This window comes from Delphinus delphis, chromosome 16 (genome assembly GCF_949987515.2).
Source record: "Delphinus delphis chromosome 16, mDelDel1.2, whole genome shotgun sequence".
NCBI lineage: Eukaryota > Metazoa > Chordata > Mammalia > Artiodactyla > Delphinidae > Delphinus > Delphinus delphis.
In genome coordinates this window covers 55160978-55175946 of record NC_082698.1, presented here as the reverse complement: position 1 = coordinate 55175946, position 14969 = coordinate 55160978, and the positions used below count along the sequence as shown (strand labels likewise).

General features: G+C 41.9%; 1 protein-coding gene across 1 annotated transcript in view; it reads right to left on the bottom strand.

Moving 5' to 3' along the window:
- POLR3A (RNA polymerase III subunit A) overlaps nucleotides 1-14969 on the bottom strand; it is a 51115-nt gene that overhangs the window by 27837 nt on the left and 8309 nt on the right. The window contains exons 6-16 of the mRNA XM_060034716.1: nucleotides 13758-13997; nucleotides 13279-13441; nucleotides 12966-13102; nucleotides 11747-11850; nucleotides 10786-10927; nucleotides 8249-8389; nucleotides 7342-7411; nucleotides 6815-6942; nucleotides 6454-6592; nucleotides 4724-4888; nucleotides 1637-1809 (exon numbers count right to left, since the gene is read on the bottom strand). Coding sequence (XP_059890699.1) covers nucleotides 1637-1809; nucleotides 4724-4888; nucleotides 6454-6592; nucleotides 6815-6942; nucleotides 7342-7411; nucleotides 8249-8389; nucleotides 10786-10927; nucleotides 11747-11850; nucleotides 12966-13102; nucleotides 13279-13441; nucleotides 13758-13997 — 1602 coding nt within the window. The remainder of the gene's footprint in view (nucleotides 1-1636; nucleotides 1810-4723; nucleotides 4889-6453; nucleotides 6593-6814; nucleotides 6943-7341; nucleotides 7412-8248; nucleotides 8390-10785; nucleotides 10928-11746; nucleotides 11851-12965; nucleotides 13103-13278; nucleotides 13442-13757; nucleotides 13998-14969) is intronic.

Sequence of the window (14969 nt, the reverse complement as noted above, 5' to 3'; positions counted from 1 at the left end):
AACCTAGGGACAGGACAGGAATAAAGACGCAGACCTACTAGAGAATGGACTTGAGGACACGGGGAGGGGGAAGGGTAAGCTGGGACGAAGTGAGAGAGTGGTATGGACATATATACACTACCAAATGTAAAACAGATAGCTAGTGGGAAGCAGCCGCATAGCACAGGGAGATCAGCTTGGGGCTTTGTGACCACCTAGAGGGGTGGGATAGGGAGGGTGGGGGAGAGATGAAAGAGGGAGGGGATATGGGGATATATGTATACGTATACCTGATTCACTTTGTTATAAAGCAGAAACTAACACACTATTGTAAAGCAATTATACTCTAATAAAGACGTTAAAAAAAATGTGGTACATATATACAATGGAATATTACTCAGCCATTAAAAGGAACGAAATTGGGTCATTTGTAGAGACATGGATGGACCTAGAGACTGTAATACAGTGTGAAGTAAGTCAGAAAGAGAAAAATATCATATGTTAACACATATATATGGAATCTAGAAAGATGGTACAGATGAACCATTTTGCAAGACAGAAATAGAGACACAGATGCAGAGAACAAACGTATGGACACCAAGGGGGGAAAGCAGTGTGGGGAGCGGTGGAGGTGGGATGAATTGGGAGATTGGGGTTGACATGTATACACTAATTTGTATAAAACAGATAACTAATAAAACGAATTTAAAAGAAGAAAAAAGAATGAGCTAAATGTATGTATAAAATAGATAACTAATAAGGATCTACTATATAGCACAGGGAACTACTCAATACTCTGTAGTGGCCTACATGGGAGAATAATCTAAAGAAGAGTGGAGATATATACATACATATATATATATATATAACCGATTCACTTTGCTGTACACCTGAAACTGACACAACATTGTACATCAACTATACTCTAATAAAAATTAAAAAAAAAACAAGAAGAATGAGTTAACTGTGAACACCTCACACAACGCTGCTTTCTGTCTGCTTTAAAAAGTTCATTTCATCAGAAAATTTCTTACTGTTCATAAAACCTTTCTTCTCTGCTTAGGTGAGTTAAAGCTCTGAGCCCCAGGCTACTGGGGAGGCAGAAGAGAGCCAGGCAAAACCCTGGTGCAGGCAGACTGCTGAGCCAGGCTGCTTCAGAGAATATGCAGGACTCTCAGGCAACTGTGACTGTGACATGTGCTGGTCCAGGTCTCAGCTAACCTAGCTCCAAATGTGAGAGGGCAGCACACTGGTATGTGACTCTCAGACAGGAATTATCCACGTCTCTTTCAAAGACCATCCATTCAAAGAACTGTGGTGTCAGTCTCTAGCCACAGGATGCTGGAAACAGGAAGGGCAGAAGCACTGAAGTATCAGGTACAGAAGGGGCCCAAGCGTGATGCTGGAGCAAGAGCAGCACCATGTGGCCAAATGAACAGGCGGCCGTGTTTTCACCACCTAGAACATGAAAGCTGGAAGAGATGCAACGGATCTAACGGGAGGCCCTTACCGCTTTAGAACACACACGAGCTGCACAGCACGGAGATGGGCTAAAGCCACTGCCTTTCCTTCCCACTCACCTCTGCTCCTTCTCCTCAGGGCCTACAGCGCCACCCAGTGATGAAGTGGCTAAACTGACCAGAAGAGCCAGACTCACCTCCAGGGTCTCCTCAGCAGTGCAGCCAGGCTGCTGCTGCAGCTTGCCTGTGTTCAGGGCTTCAATGTACTCATCACATTTTTTGTAGCCAGCATTCAGCAACTCATACTTGGCCTTCAGCAGGCCTTGGCCAGGTGTGACGTCACCAATCCCAATTGAGAATCCACGGTTAGCTGCAGAATAGTTGCCCGGGAGAGCAGGAAGAGAGAGCCACGGATGTTAGTCAACCCGCTGCACAGAAACAAGTTTATACCTTCAGAGAACTTGTTACAACCCAATTAAACAAAATGTTCCTGTATCAGTCTCTAGGGAGTTACACAACAATGACTAAGACTCACTAACTCCTCTGAGACTTCACAACCTACAGTGATGTCCCAACTAACTACACTATAAACCAGACAGCCACTAAATAGTAAAGAGTGCCTGAGAAAGCCAGCTATGGAAAGTGGGCCACCTGATTGCTGGTTCTCAGCATCGCAGAGACCTTTCTGCCCCGATTCTCTCTTTCAGAAATTATTATTCCGAAATACAGAGACTAAGAAACAAATGTAAACTCCACCTTTGATGGAACTATACAGTAATCCTAACCCTTATATCTGCCTATGAGAGGTTACTGGCTTAGTAGGGTGGGGAAGGGGATGCGTAAAAGTGGCTGCAGAAAGGAGGGCCACGCGTCTGGAAAGTCTCAGAAACAAAATCCTCAGGTTCTGTGGGAGGTAATATAGGTGCTGGAAACAGGGAAACCCAGTGGAAAGTTTGTACAGGCATACCTTGTTTTATTGTGCTTCACAGATATTGTGGTTTTTAAAAAATTGAAGGTTTGTGGCAACCTTGTGTTGAACAAGTCTAAAAGCACAATTTTTCCAACAGCATCTGCTTACTTTGTGTCTCTGTGTCAAATTTCGGTAATGCTCATAATATTTCAAACTTTTTCATTATTATTATATTTTTTATGGTGATCTGTACTGTGACTACTATGACTCACTGAAGGCTCAAATGATTAGCATTTTTTAGCGATAAAGTATTTGTAATTAAGGTATGTACATTTTTTTTTTTTTTTTTTGCGGTACGCGGGCCTCTCACTGTTGTGGCCTCTCCCGTTGCGGAGCACAGGCTCCGGATGCACAGGCTCAGCCGCTATGGCTCACGGGCCCAGCCGCTCCGCAGCATGTGGGATCTTCCCGGACCAGGGCACGAACCCGCGTCCCCTGCATCGGCAGGCGGACTCTCAACCACTGTGCCACCAGGGAAGCCCTGTACATTGTTTTTTAAGACACAATACTATTGCACATTTAACAGACTATAGTATAGTGTAAACAACTTCTGTAACCACTGGGAAACCAAACAGTTCATGTGACTTGCTTCATTGTGGTATTTGCTTTATTGTGGTGGTCTGGAACTGAACCTGCAATGTCTCTGAGGTCTGCCTACAAGAAACAGGCCCCAGATTCTTACGCCTCTGGGAGACAGAGTGATAGAGAAGGTGTATTTGGGGATCAAGAATAGGAAGCCTTAAAAAAAAAAAAAAATTAAAATAAGGAAAGAAAAAGAAAAGAACTACCAGCAAGGGACTTCCCTGGTGGCACAGTGGTTCAGAATTCGCCTGCCAATGCAGGGGACAAAGGTTCAAGCCCTGGTCCGGGAAGATCCCACATGCTGCGGAGCAACTAAGCCTGTGCGCCACAACTACTGAGCCTGTGCTCTAGAGCCTGTGAGCCACAACTACTGAGCCCCTGTGCCACAACTACTGAAGCCCATGAGCCTAGAGCCCGTGCTCCACTACAAGAGAAGCCACTGCAATGAGAAGCCCGTTCACCGCATCGAAGAGTAGCCCCTGCTGGCCACAACTAGAGAAAGTCCATGTGCAGCAATGAAGACCCAATGCAGCCAAAAAAAAAAAAGAACTACTGGCAAATAAGAACAATGGTTGGGTTGGAAATTAAATATATGACAGTGAAAAAACTTTTAAAAATCAATAAAGTTGTTAAAATAAAATTGAATCCAGAAACAAAGAAATGGACAACAGGGAAAATGAGAGAATCAGTCCAAGAACTCTAGTAGACAATGAACAGAAATTCAAAAAAGAAAGAACAGAGAAAGTAAAAGGGAGAAAATGATCAGAAAAAGTACAAGAAAATATCCAGAACTGAAGGACACAAGTTGCAGATTAAGAGAGCTTATACAGTGCTCAGCGCGATGAGTGACAACAGACCCATCACAAGGTTGTGTCATTGTGAACTTTCAGAATGCCAGAAACAAAGAGGAGTCTCAAAGCTTCCAGAATAAAAAGACAATTCAGGATAAACAACAAGGTCCTAATGTGTCTAGCACAGGGAACTATATTTAATATCCTGTGATAAATCATAATGAAAAAGAACGTTAAAAAAATAGATGTGTAGAACTGAGTCACTGTGCTGTACAGCAGAGACTGGCACAACGTTGTAAATCCACTATTGCTTCAATTAAAAAAAAAAAGACAATTCAAATACAAAAATTGGGGAATAAGAACAGAAATACACTTTACAGCAGCCCTTAAAGCTACAACAGAGTAGAGCAATCCCTTCAAAATTCTCAGGGAAAATAATCTTCAGTCTAGAATTCTACACCCAGCCAAAGAGTCAAGTATAAGAGTAGACTAAAGATGTTTTTGGGCATGCAAAAAATCTCCTGGCCTGTGGTATGTTCAAAGCATAAGCAAGCAAAGGGAATAGAATAGTGCAAGGATCGTAGAGAAATACTGAGTAACCCTGTAGGGCTGAACCGTGGAAGACCCAGAGGGTGACAGTCTTGCACAGGTACCTTGGAAGCAGTCCATGAAGGGCCCTTTATGTAACAATCCTATCTGATGGGCGTTAGGGAGCTACTGTAGCTTTTGAGAAGAGAACTGAAAAGCAAATTCAAATCTGCAGCCAAACTAGTCAGTACCAAGTTAATTTCATTAAGAAAAGCATAAATAGTTTAGCCTGGAACAAGTATCTTTTCATTTGTGTGTGTGTATGTGTGTGCGGCAGGGGGATGACACAGTAAAAGAAACCCCCGAAACACCAATAACTCCTATCAATAAAACGAGGATGCTGAGATACTCACACAGGTAGACGGGGGCCAGCCTGGCGAGCCGTGACATCGCATCGGCAGCTTCGTTCTGCCCCCAGTCTCGCAGCAAAATGTAAAAAATATTGTTCTTGGATCCTGATCCCAGCGTTCCTTTGTCCATGCTGCCAGTCATCAGCTCGCTGTTCTGGATAGTGACGTCTGCAAGGAAACAACGATCATGGACTTACACAGACAATTATTACTTTGCCTCATTCCAAAAGGAATTTGAGGCAGTTGAGAAAACGTGTTCTCGCATTAAAAGTTAAAGCAGAACAAATAGATAGGCTCTTAAAGAAAATTTTTTTTGAGGGAAAAAAAGAGAAATCTGGGAACTTCTGAAAGCATGAAAGGTCTAGTTAGTTACCCTATAGTTCTAACTCTGAAAGGTACTAGTTGACACTCATTGTCCTTATCTGTGAACTGTGGATGACAGTATCAAGCTCTTGCCATCTTGATGTCATGGGGATGTTTTGAGCATCAACTCAATCATGTACAACGAAGTGTTGTTTATAAAGCACTTTGGTATTTACCTAAGACACTGAAGACTTACAGTGGCACCATCATGAAAAGCCTAAACAACAAAATGAAATTTGTATCTAGAAACAAACAAAACATAATCTAAAACAAGAAGCCAAAATACGTTAAAGACCAGAGAGTATATTTTCAAAAGAATGGTTATAAACCTGGGGAAAAAAAATCAGTGCCCTTCAAAACATTTATTCTTCATCACGAGACAGCAGAAAACCCTTGACCCTCAGAGAGACTCTGCGGTTCAGTTCTTTAGCACAGAGCTCTGCAGATCCACTTCTCGTCACTAGGCCTTGCTAGCAAAACCCATTCTAAATCAGTGCTACTCAAAGCAGCCTGCTGGGGAACTGCCTGTTAGCAGCCTGGGACCCAGAAAGTAAATGCTGCCTGAACGGCATTGGTGTGTGGACCACACTTTGGGCTGAATCAGTCTAGGGGACTCAGATGGCTCGCATTTAAATCCTCTCACTGTGAGAGTAGCATTAACATATATACACTACCAAATGTGAAATGGATAGCTAGTGGGAAGCAGCTGCACAGCACAGGGAGATCAGCTCAGTGCTTTGTGACCACCTAGAGGGGTGGGATAGGGAGGGCGGGAGGGAGGCTCAAGAGGGAGGAGCTATGGGGATATATGTATACATTCAGCTGATTCACTTTGTTGTACAGTAGAAACTAACACATTGTAAAGCAATTATACTCCAATAAAGATATTAAAAAATAAATAAGTAAATAAATAAATCCTCTCACTGTTACACCTGATCTTCATGTTATCAAAACATCCATTGACCAGGTGAGGCAGGTTAAAAAAATTAGCCTCTTCAGTTATACTTTTTAGTCACACTTTTAGGCAATGAACATGTTTTTGGATATAAAATAGTAAATTAAATGCCTTAAATAACGAGCTCTTTGTACGGCAAAAAAAACACAACAAAAAAAGGAAGAGAAAAGAATTTGCATTAATTGGTAGAAAAGAGTCTCAACTGAGACAAAACATGAGAAGAACATTCTAATCCTTGGGCTGGTCATGTGTCTACACGATTTCTACCTTTTAGAGAAACACCACCTGCATTTCCCTGAAGAACAAAGTTCCTGCCTAAGGCTATAGAGAAACTTGGGATTTGCAGGCTAAGCGAAGGTAACTGTTGGCCACTTGCTTTCTTGACCCCCGGCCCCACCCCATGGCTTTAACTCACAGGAATCATTGACGCAGAGGTCTTCTCCTTTGCCACAGTACTGCTTGCCCTTGGTTCGGAGGTTGGCCCTCACTGGATTGTCATCGCTGGGTCTGAGGATGACGCTGAAGATCTGCTTCCCCGTCCACAGGGTGACGGGCTGAAGGAGGAAAGAAGCCAGAGCATCGGAGGGCTGAGCCTGGTCTCAACCACCCTTCATGCAAATGAGGCAAGATGGTACAGTGGTCACACACCAACCGAGCAGCAGCAGCATGTGTACACTAAGGCCACTGGTGTGTCCATACAGCCACACACACACACACACACACACACACACACACACACACACACACACACACACACACACAGCTCTTGCACAAACCTTTAGTATTGTAGGGGGTGGGAGGCGAACTTTAATTTTCTCATCCTTGCCCACCAGTATTGAAGCAATGATCTGGCAAGCCTTGGCTCGGTCAAAGAAAGTGTCCTTAAGAGTGAGGAGATAGGCACCTGAGGAAAGAAAAGCGACGAAATTGTGAGAAAAATCATAAGGTTTCAATTTTAAAATAAATGTGGACTATTACTAAAAGAGTGAGGTAACAGTAAAACGCAGCTGCTTCTTGGCTTTCTCCTCCAACTAGAATCCAACCTCCACAGGGAAAGCGACTTTGTTTGACTGGCCGCCATGGCCCCAGCACTTAGAAAATAAAAATGTCCTGCGTATGGCAGGAGTTCACTAAATAACCCACCAATGCAAAACATCTCAAGTAGGTTCACAATCACACTTAGAAAACAAACAACAGAATTAAACACAGGCAATGAAACAGCTTTTCAAGTGGACACATGAACACGGTGAATGAGAATCCTCGTGTTCTAAAGTCTCCTTTCAAGTGAATTCCACAAACCCACCTGTCAGAAAATCCTGAATAGCAGCAATTAGTGGTTCTCCATTCCTTGGGGTTACAAGATTTGCTTTAGTCTGAAGGAAAAAAGAACCCAGTAAGTTAGCCATCCTTGGATACATGATGCAGCCCCAAAGACCTGCACCACAAAGACTCTGAACTGTTATGAAAAAATGAAGAGTAGCAGGAAGAAGAGGCTGAGCGCTGGAAGCTAGGGTCCTTAACCGCAGCTTTGTCACTAACTTCCGTCCCTTAATCTGTCAAGGGGAGAGAAAAATTACCAGCGAGACTGACCTCAGAGGTTCCTGCACTCAAATACTGCATGAAGTAGTTTTGAGTTTCTATAAAGAACACTGCGGGTATAAGATGTTATTGTAATTAACAAATGCTCTCCTCCAAAGAAAATTTACTTCTGTGAATGAATGATGAGTAGCACTGTGTTATGTCTGAAGTCAGTCAATTCCACATTCTACAGTGACGGCAGAATTGTCGAATTTCTCTTGCGTCAGACATTAAGTTTGAACAACAGGATTTTAATTAAAATGTAATGAGTGCCCACAGTGGCAAAAATGGGTGCTACTTGTTCAGTGCATTATTAACCAATTTAAAGAAGGTTCTGTGCATCAAAGTGCATTTGCTCAAATCTTTTAACTGAGGTGTCACTGACCATGAGAGCCAACAGTCAAGTTTCTGCTATACCCTTCTCTTACCCTTTCATAACTGGCACTCACGTATATTTACTCTCTTAGGAACCCACATTACAGGTCAGAAGACACCTACTCCGCTCAACTCCCCACCTATCAGAGAAACTACCTCCCTTATATACTGCAGGGTGTTTGCGAACAGGACAGGCTCCCCTTTCCCTCCTTTTAAGGCGCTTTTCCTCAGAAGCTGGGCTGCACCACCCTACGTACCCCCATGAGAACAAGGGCTTCTGCTTTAGCTTCTTCTGTTTGAGGAAGATGAAGGTTCATTTCATCACCATCAAAATCCGCGTTGTAGGGTGTACAGACACACTCATTAAATCTGAAGGTGCGGTGGGGTTTGACCCTGGCCTGTGGAATACAAAAAACAAACCAGGAGAAGGACTTAAGTCATTTATCTAAAACCTTCTTGGTGCCCACACGTTTGTTCTCTAGGGTCCACATATATGCGTTAATATACGATATTTGTTTTTCTCTTTCTGACTTATGGACACTGTATGGACACCAAGGGGGGAAAGCGTAGGGGGGTGGTGGTGGTGGTGTGATGAATTGGGAGATTGGGATTGACATGTATACACTAATATGTATAAAATGGATAACTAATAAGAACCTGCTGTATAAAAGATAAATAAAATAAAATTCAAATAAAAAAATAAAAATAAAAGCTTCTTAGTTTCAACATAAAAAAAATGGCTTCCTGGAGAACTGGACACTTTACATTTAAGGAAGTAAATTTCCAGTATGTTCTGGCAAGTAACATGTCACTTGTGGTCTCATTCAAGTAGCTTTATTAGATCAAAACAACACAATGAATTTGCTTTAATACTATGAGGCAAACATCAACACAGAAGCCATGAGAAAGGGGTTCCCACTGGCCAATGATGTCACAATTTGCTATTAAAAGGTTAATGGCAGAAATTGAACAAAACACACTGACTAAATAAAAACTCATGATGACACTGAAAAAAAGGAAAGCCAAAACAAACAAAACCCCCAAACCAACCTAGTTGGAAGAAACTGAGCACCGAAGTTTTATGCCCTAAACTGACAAAAAAGGAAAAAGAATTAGACGCTTCTTCTGCCTTTCCTTTATGAATTCTATTTTTTGGGTAAGTAAATAGCCCTAATTAACAAGGGAAAATTATTAATTACAAGAGTGGTAGGTATTAAATGTGAAAGGAATGTTAAATTAGAAAATCACTGTTTTGTGACCCAATGAAATAATGTAGGCAATGATCATAAATGGAAGAGGTCATTAGAGAAAAGGCTAATAAGGGACATTTCAAGAGAGGCACCAGGCTGAAGCATCTGAATCCCTAACCTTCTCAGCATAACTAAAGTGGGCCAGCCAGACAACATGTGTCTCCTGAAATATGGCAAGAGGAAGCAGCCAGCACCACCTATGAGTTATTTTGGCCAAAAAGTTGAACCTGAATCTGATCATCCTTTGAGAGCTAATTTCCAGTCTACAGGAATAAAATGAAGCATGAAGGAACCCTTACACCACACATAGGCAGACAAACAGAGAACATGCGACATTCTTCAGGACAAATGACCTGTTTTTTTCCAACAATGACACTGAAATTAAAAGAAGGAGGTGGGACATTACCAGATCAATAGAGGCTTCAGACATGTATCAGCTAAACGTAATGTGTAGACTTTGCATCTTGATTTGAACAAGCTAGTTGCAAAAAGATTCTGAGACACTTGGGGAAATCTGACTGTGGACAGGGTACTAGACAACACCAAGGAATGACTTCATTTTGTGAGGTGTGACACGGGCACTATAATTACGTGTGTCTTGCAGAAGTAAGCTGAATACACATGGCATCTGGGTTCACAAAGAAAAAAACAGAGAGAAAACTAGTGTGGCGAAATCTTGAAAATTACTGACTACAGAGGATGGGACTGTGAGTTCATCACAGTACTCTTTCTATTTTTGTATATATTTGAAAATTTTCAAACAAAAATATTTTCTATGCTAAAATGCCCCAAAGCCAAGCAAAAGTTTCCAGAAAGGGAAAGCTTCTGTTTGCCTCCTAGATCTCAATAATCATAACTCCATAATCATAAACTGCATCTTTGGTATTTCCACCACTGAGCAAAAAGACTGATGTAATGTTTTCACAAACTACTAAAAAAAGGAATCTAGAAAAACACTACCTTAGGAGCCTGTTTAAACACTGTGCAAATGCTCAGGGATTTAATGGCTTTGCAGACAGGAGAATTTATGAATATTCAACAAATTAAAGTTGCATCTTGTTTCCATTTTAAATCTCCAAAAAAGGAACTGCTGCTGTTGCAAAAAGTAAACCACCCCAAAAAATACGGTTCAAGGTCTTAGTTGGAGGACTACTGCAAAGAGAAATCCTGTAAGCATTTTAGTTCCTTAGTTAATATGCTATTTTAAATCAATTTTCTGCCATATCTATTTTACATAACTTTGTGCACACACATATGTGTATATATGTTGTTTGCAAGTGAAATCACGGTAGTCACTTTCACACTAATTTTCAATTAGTTCCTGTTTTACTGTTGTATGAATAGTATGTTACAACTATTAAAAACATTGAAGGGAAGTTTGAAATTTAAGAGTTTCACTCAAACTAAAAAACGAGAGAAGAGGAAAACCAAGAGTTATGAAAATTTGAGATTACTGGCAACTTAAATTTTAGAAGTCTGGAATTTAGCATGGCACACACAGCAAAGTTCCACCCAACAGAAATAAAAACCAGTCTCATGCTCACCAGATGCGCCATAATGCTCAATTTGTGCAGTGAAGGCTGCCGATTGAACAGAACCACGTCTCCATCTATGAGGTGTCTCTCCACAATGTCCCCATACTTGAGCTCCTGAGCCATCTTTTCTCTGTTTCCGTATTTCAAAAACCTTAACATACAATAATAGACATAATCTGTGAGAACAAAGTTTCCTCAGCAAGTTTCTCCCTCTTCATATCAGAATTCAGTCTCTAAAATGATCACTTTTCATTGTATTTAAGGTGCCTCCATATGCCATTAATTAAAGTACAACAACAACAATAAAATTTTATTTTATTTTATTTTTTTGGCTGAGCCGCATGGCTCGTGGGATCTTAGTTCCCTGACCAGGGATCAAACCCTGGCCCCCAGCAGTGAAAGCGCTGAGCCCTAATCACTGGACCCGCAGGGAATTCCCTAAACTACAACAAACTGCTTGTAAGATCTATCTTAATTTTAGAAATGTCAAGATATGATAAAAGCATCTCTTGGAATCACAGAAATAGAGTAATAAACCAGCTTCTCCCACACGGCCCTGGTGATATGTCTGAATCTCATGAGATAAAAAGGCACTGGTGATCAGCTCATCTAACTGTGAAAAGCCAGAACGGGCAAAATGCATGTCTCCTGGGTCATGAGCACACTGAGGTAACCCCAGGGCGCCCAGGTGACATAGAAAATGATCTGCTTTCATATGCCAATGCATTCTGTCTTTCTAGATCCAATAACATTAAATGCTATGGAATAAATGAACACTGTACGTACATTCAACAAGCCAAGCAGAGCAAACGAGCAATGTACCTAGGCTCACTGCAATTTAAATAGATATTTTCCACGTGCTACAATATCACAGCAATTATACTTTGGAGTGCATTCTGTGCTAAGTACGGTGACAGTAAGCTTGGTCATGAGAAGACAGTTACATCCAACCAGATCGGGAAAGCATTACCTTTTCATTTGCATGTGTCTCTGCTGAATGAAATTGGCTCCTGGGTGAACTTCAGGGCCATTTCGAACCAGCTTCCTCAAAAAGTTGATATTTGCCTTGTTCACCTGGCGGACCACATTATAAAGCAGAATGAGACACTGTTAATTCTAGAAGCTAGCACACTATACTGAACTGGATCTCAGTCGTTACTTTCCTTATCTTGTCCTAGGAGAAAGAGAGGCACCTGCAGGCACCCTGCTGCCAGGGTCTTGAGTGTAAGGACAACAACGGGATGGTACCAGGTTCAAGTCTGAACTTGGTCACTCACTTGCTGGGTGACAGGGCCAAGGCCTTTACCGGCCTTTGGTTTCCCTAGTGGTTCAACGAGTGGACTGGAATGATCTATAGGGACCTTCCAGCATTCTGTAATCCTAAAAACAGGTGGCAGCTTCATCTGCAATGATTTTCCATGGGCTTCTAAGGTTTAAAAGTTGTGACACCAGCACCATAGGCCCTGGTCTGTACCGCCATGTCCTGTAGCCTCTTGGACAACAGTCTCATGGGACACCACTTCAGAGAAGGAAACTCTGGATCATTAGTAACTCAACCGAGGACACTTTCTACACAAGCTTAACCAGAAGCCTCTGTGGTTTGGGCTAATTATGACTCTCAAGGGCAAAGCCAAGGGCAATCAATATCCTCCTGTTACCAGGCCTTTCGATTATCTACACCTCGGTTAAAAAAAAAATACTGTAAATACCAGTTTACACTCATGATGAATAAGAATTGAGTGTAAAGCAGTACAGCCTTTCTGGTTATGCATCAATAGCCTTAAAATATTCAAAGTCTTTGATTCACTGATTCTAATGTTTTAAAAATAATAACTATCCCAAGAAAATTAACTGGTGTTGTGTTTATCATAAGTTACTTTAACACCTGAGGTATGAACTAAGATGGATGTTAAAGATGACATTATTTGGAAAAAAAAAAGTTGCAGACTTGTCTGTTCAATGTATATCTGAGTATATATACATAAAGGCAGACACAACTGTGGCTGTACGTGTTGTAGATACTACACGTGGTGACATATGTATGAAGCAAACTGGAAAGATAAACACACATGCCAAACTGTGGGTCGGGTGGGTTACTGGGGATTTTCCACTGTCTGTTGTTTGGAATCTCAGAACATGACACAAAAGACTGGATTCAGACAAAATATTGAGCAACTCAATGTACCTACCTTCTCAGGGAAAGTTAGAATTTTGGCCACGTGGACTGGCACAGCTACCTCATCAATTCGGAGGTTGGGGTCAGGTGAGATGACTGTTCTGCCAGAAAAATCCACTCTTTTTCCTGAGAGATTGCCTCTAAATCGACCTAAATAAATAAAAATATATCACAGGCCTCCAAGGTACAACGTGTGCTGTTGGGGGCAATGTGACCAGAAAGCCCAAGGTGAGTCCGTGACCTCCAACTAGATAAGCTGGACATACGTTCCCCAAAATGAAACAAAGGCAGTAGACCGTCTCCTGCACACATCTTTGGACACGTACCCTGTTTTCCCTTCAGGCGCTGGACGAACCCTCTGGTCCATTTCTTGGGCGCCATGTTGAGGGGAATGCCTGAGAGCTCACTGTTAATGTAGAGGGCGCACTGCAGCTGCAGGAAATCCCAGTCTTCCATGATCATCTGGGTCTTAGCTCCTGATATCCGATGCTAAGAATAAGCAGAGGATAAACAGAAACAAGTCTGGTTCATTTGACTTTCTCCATCAGACACTTCTGTTTTCATGCTAATGGGAAGCACTGACCTTTTTTTTTTTTTTTTTTTTTTGCGGTATGTGGGCCTCTCACTGTTGTGGCCTCTCCCATTGCGGAGCACAGGCTCCGGACCTGCAGGCCCAGCGGCCACGGCCCACGGGCCCAGCCGCTCCGCGGCATGTGGGATCCTTCCGGACCGGGGCACGAACCTGAGTCCCCTGCATCGGCAGGTGGACTCTCAACCACTGCGCCACCAGGGAAGCCCCACTGACCTTTTTAATGACATCATTTAGGAAAATGATTTCTGTCAATTTCATCGTCAGATCATCTTCGTTGGTGCCAGACTTCAAATCGCTCACGACAGAGGGTCTAATACACAGAGGAGGCACTAAAAGTCGTGTGAGAATCAAATCGGAGGGCTTTCCAGCTTCTGGATTCATCAGAAGTAGAGGGACATCTTCAGCTGGGATTCGTTTAAATAAATTCAGAACTACTAAGGGATTCAAGTTTTCCTATGGAAAGGAGGGAAGGAAGGAGTGGAGATACATGTTAGTTTTCCACAGCTTAGGCAAAGGTTTACTTCTACATGTCCTCTAACCTATCTGCCACTTAAATGATAATATGCCCAAGTGATGACAGAGACTTCTGATAACATGCTATGCTGCAAGGGCCCTAAAAATGTTCATGCCTTTTATTCCAATAATTTAAGCCAACAATTCCACTCCTCGTAATTATTCCAAAGGGTATGATTTTAGAAATTAACAGAAAGATTCAGCTACGAGGATGTTCACTAAAGCTGTTCTTAATGGTGAAATGCTGGAAACAGCCTGACAGGTGACTGAGTCAATAAAATCATGGTACATCCATACATGGAAAACTATGAAGCTATTAAAAACAAAAAAGAAGCTACGGAAATGTGGCTACTGCCATGAAAGGTGTTCACAAAATATTGGTAAATGAGATAAGTATGTCTATGATGTGACATAGCTATGATGTCTATGATGTACATCTATACAGAAAAGAGGAAATGGAAGAGTTTACCAAGGTGTGAACAGGGCTGTCTTTAGATGAGTGGAATGATCATCTTTTTGCTTCTTTTTTTACATTTAAACTTTCTGTAGTGAACTTATATTGTCTTTGTATTAACTTCACTTAATAGACGTGCTAGGCTCATGAGAACTATGTAAATTATCATAGATATTCAAACATCAAAGCTAAGAATGGTCAGATTGTGTTGTTGCTGGTTATTAAATTTTCTTGGGATCAAAGGTTTTGACTGAGACTATATGTTATAAGCAGCATTTGCTATGCAATAACTTAATGAGAAGTTAAGAAAGAAACGTTTGAAAAACGTTTGAACAGCCAGCTACTGCTCTTAGAACACTGCCAATGAAAAGTTTCTGTGGTCCCGCCCTGGAGGATGGCAGTGCCGCTGGGTTCTTCTAGGAATCCCTCCAGAGGTTTTCCGGTCTGGGTCCCTGTCC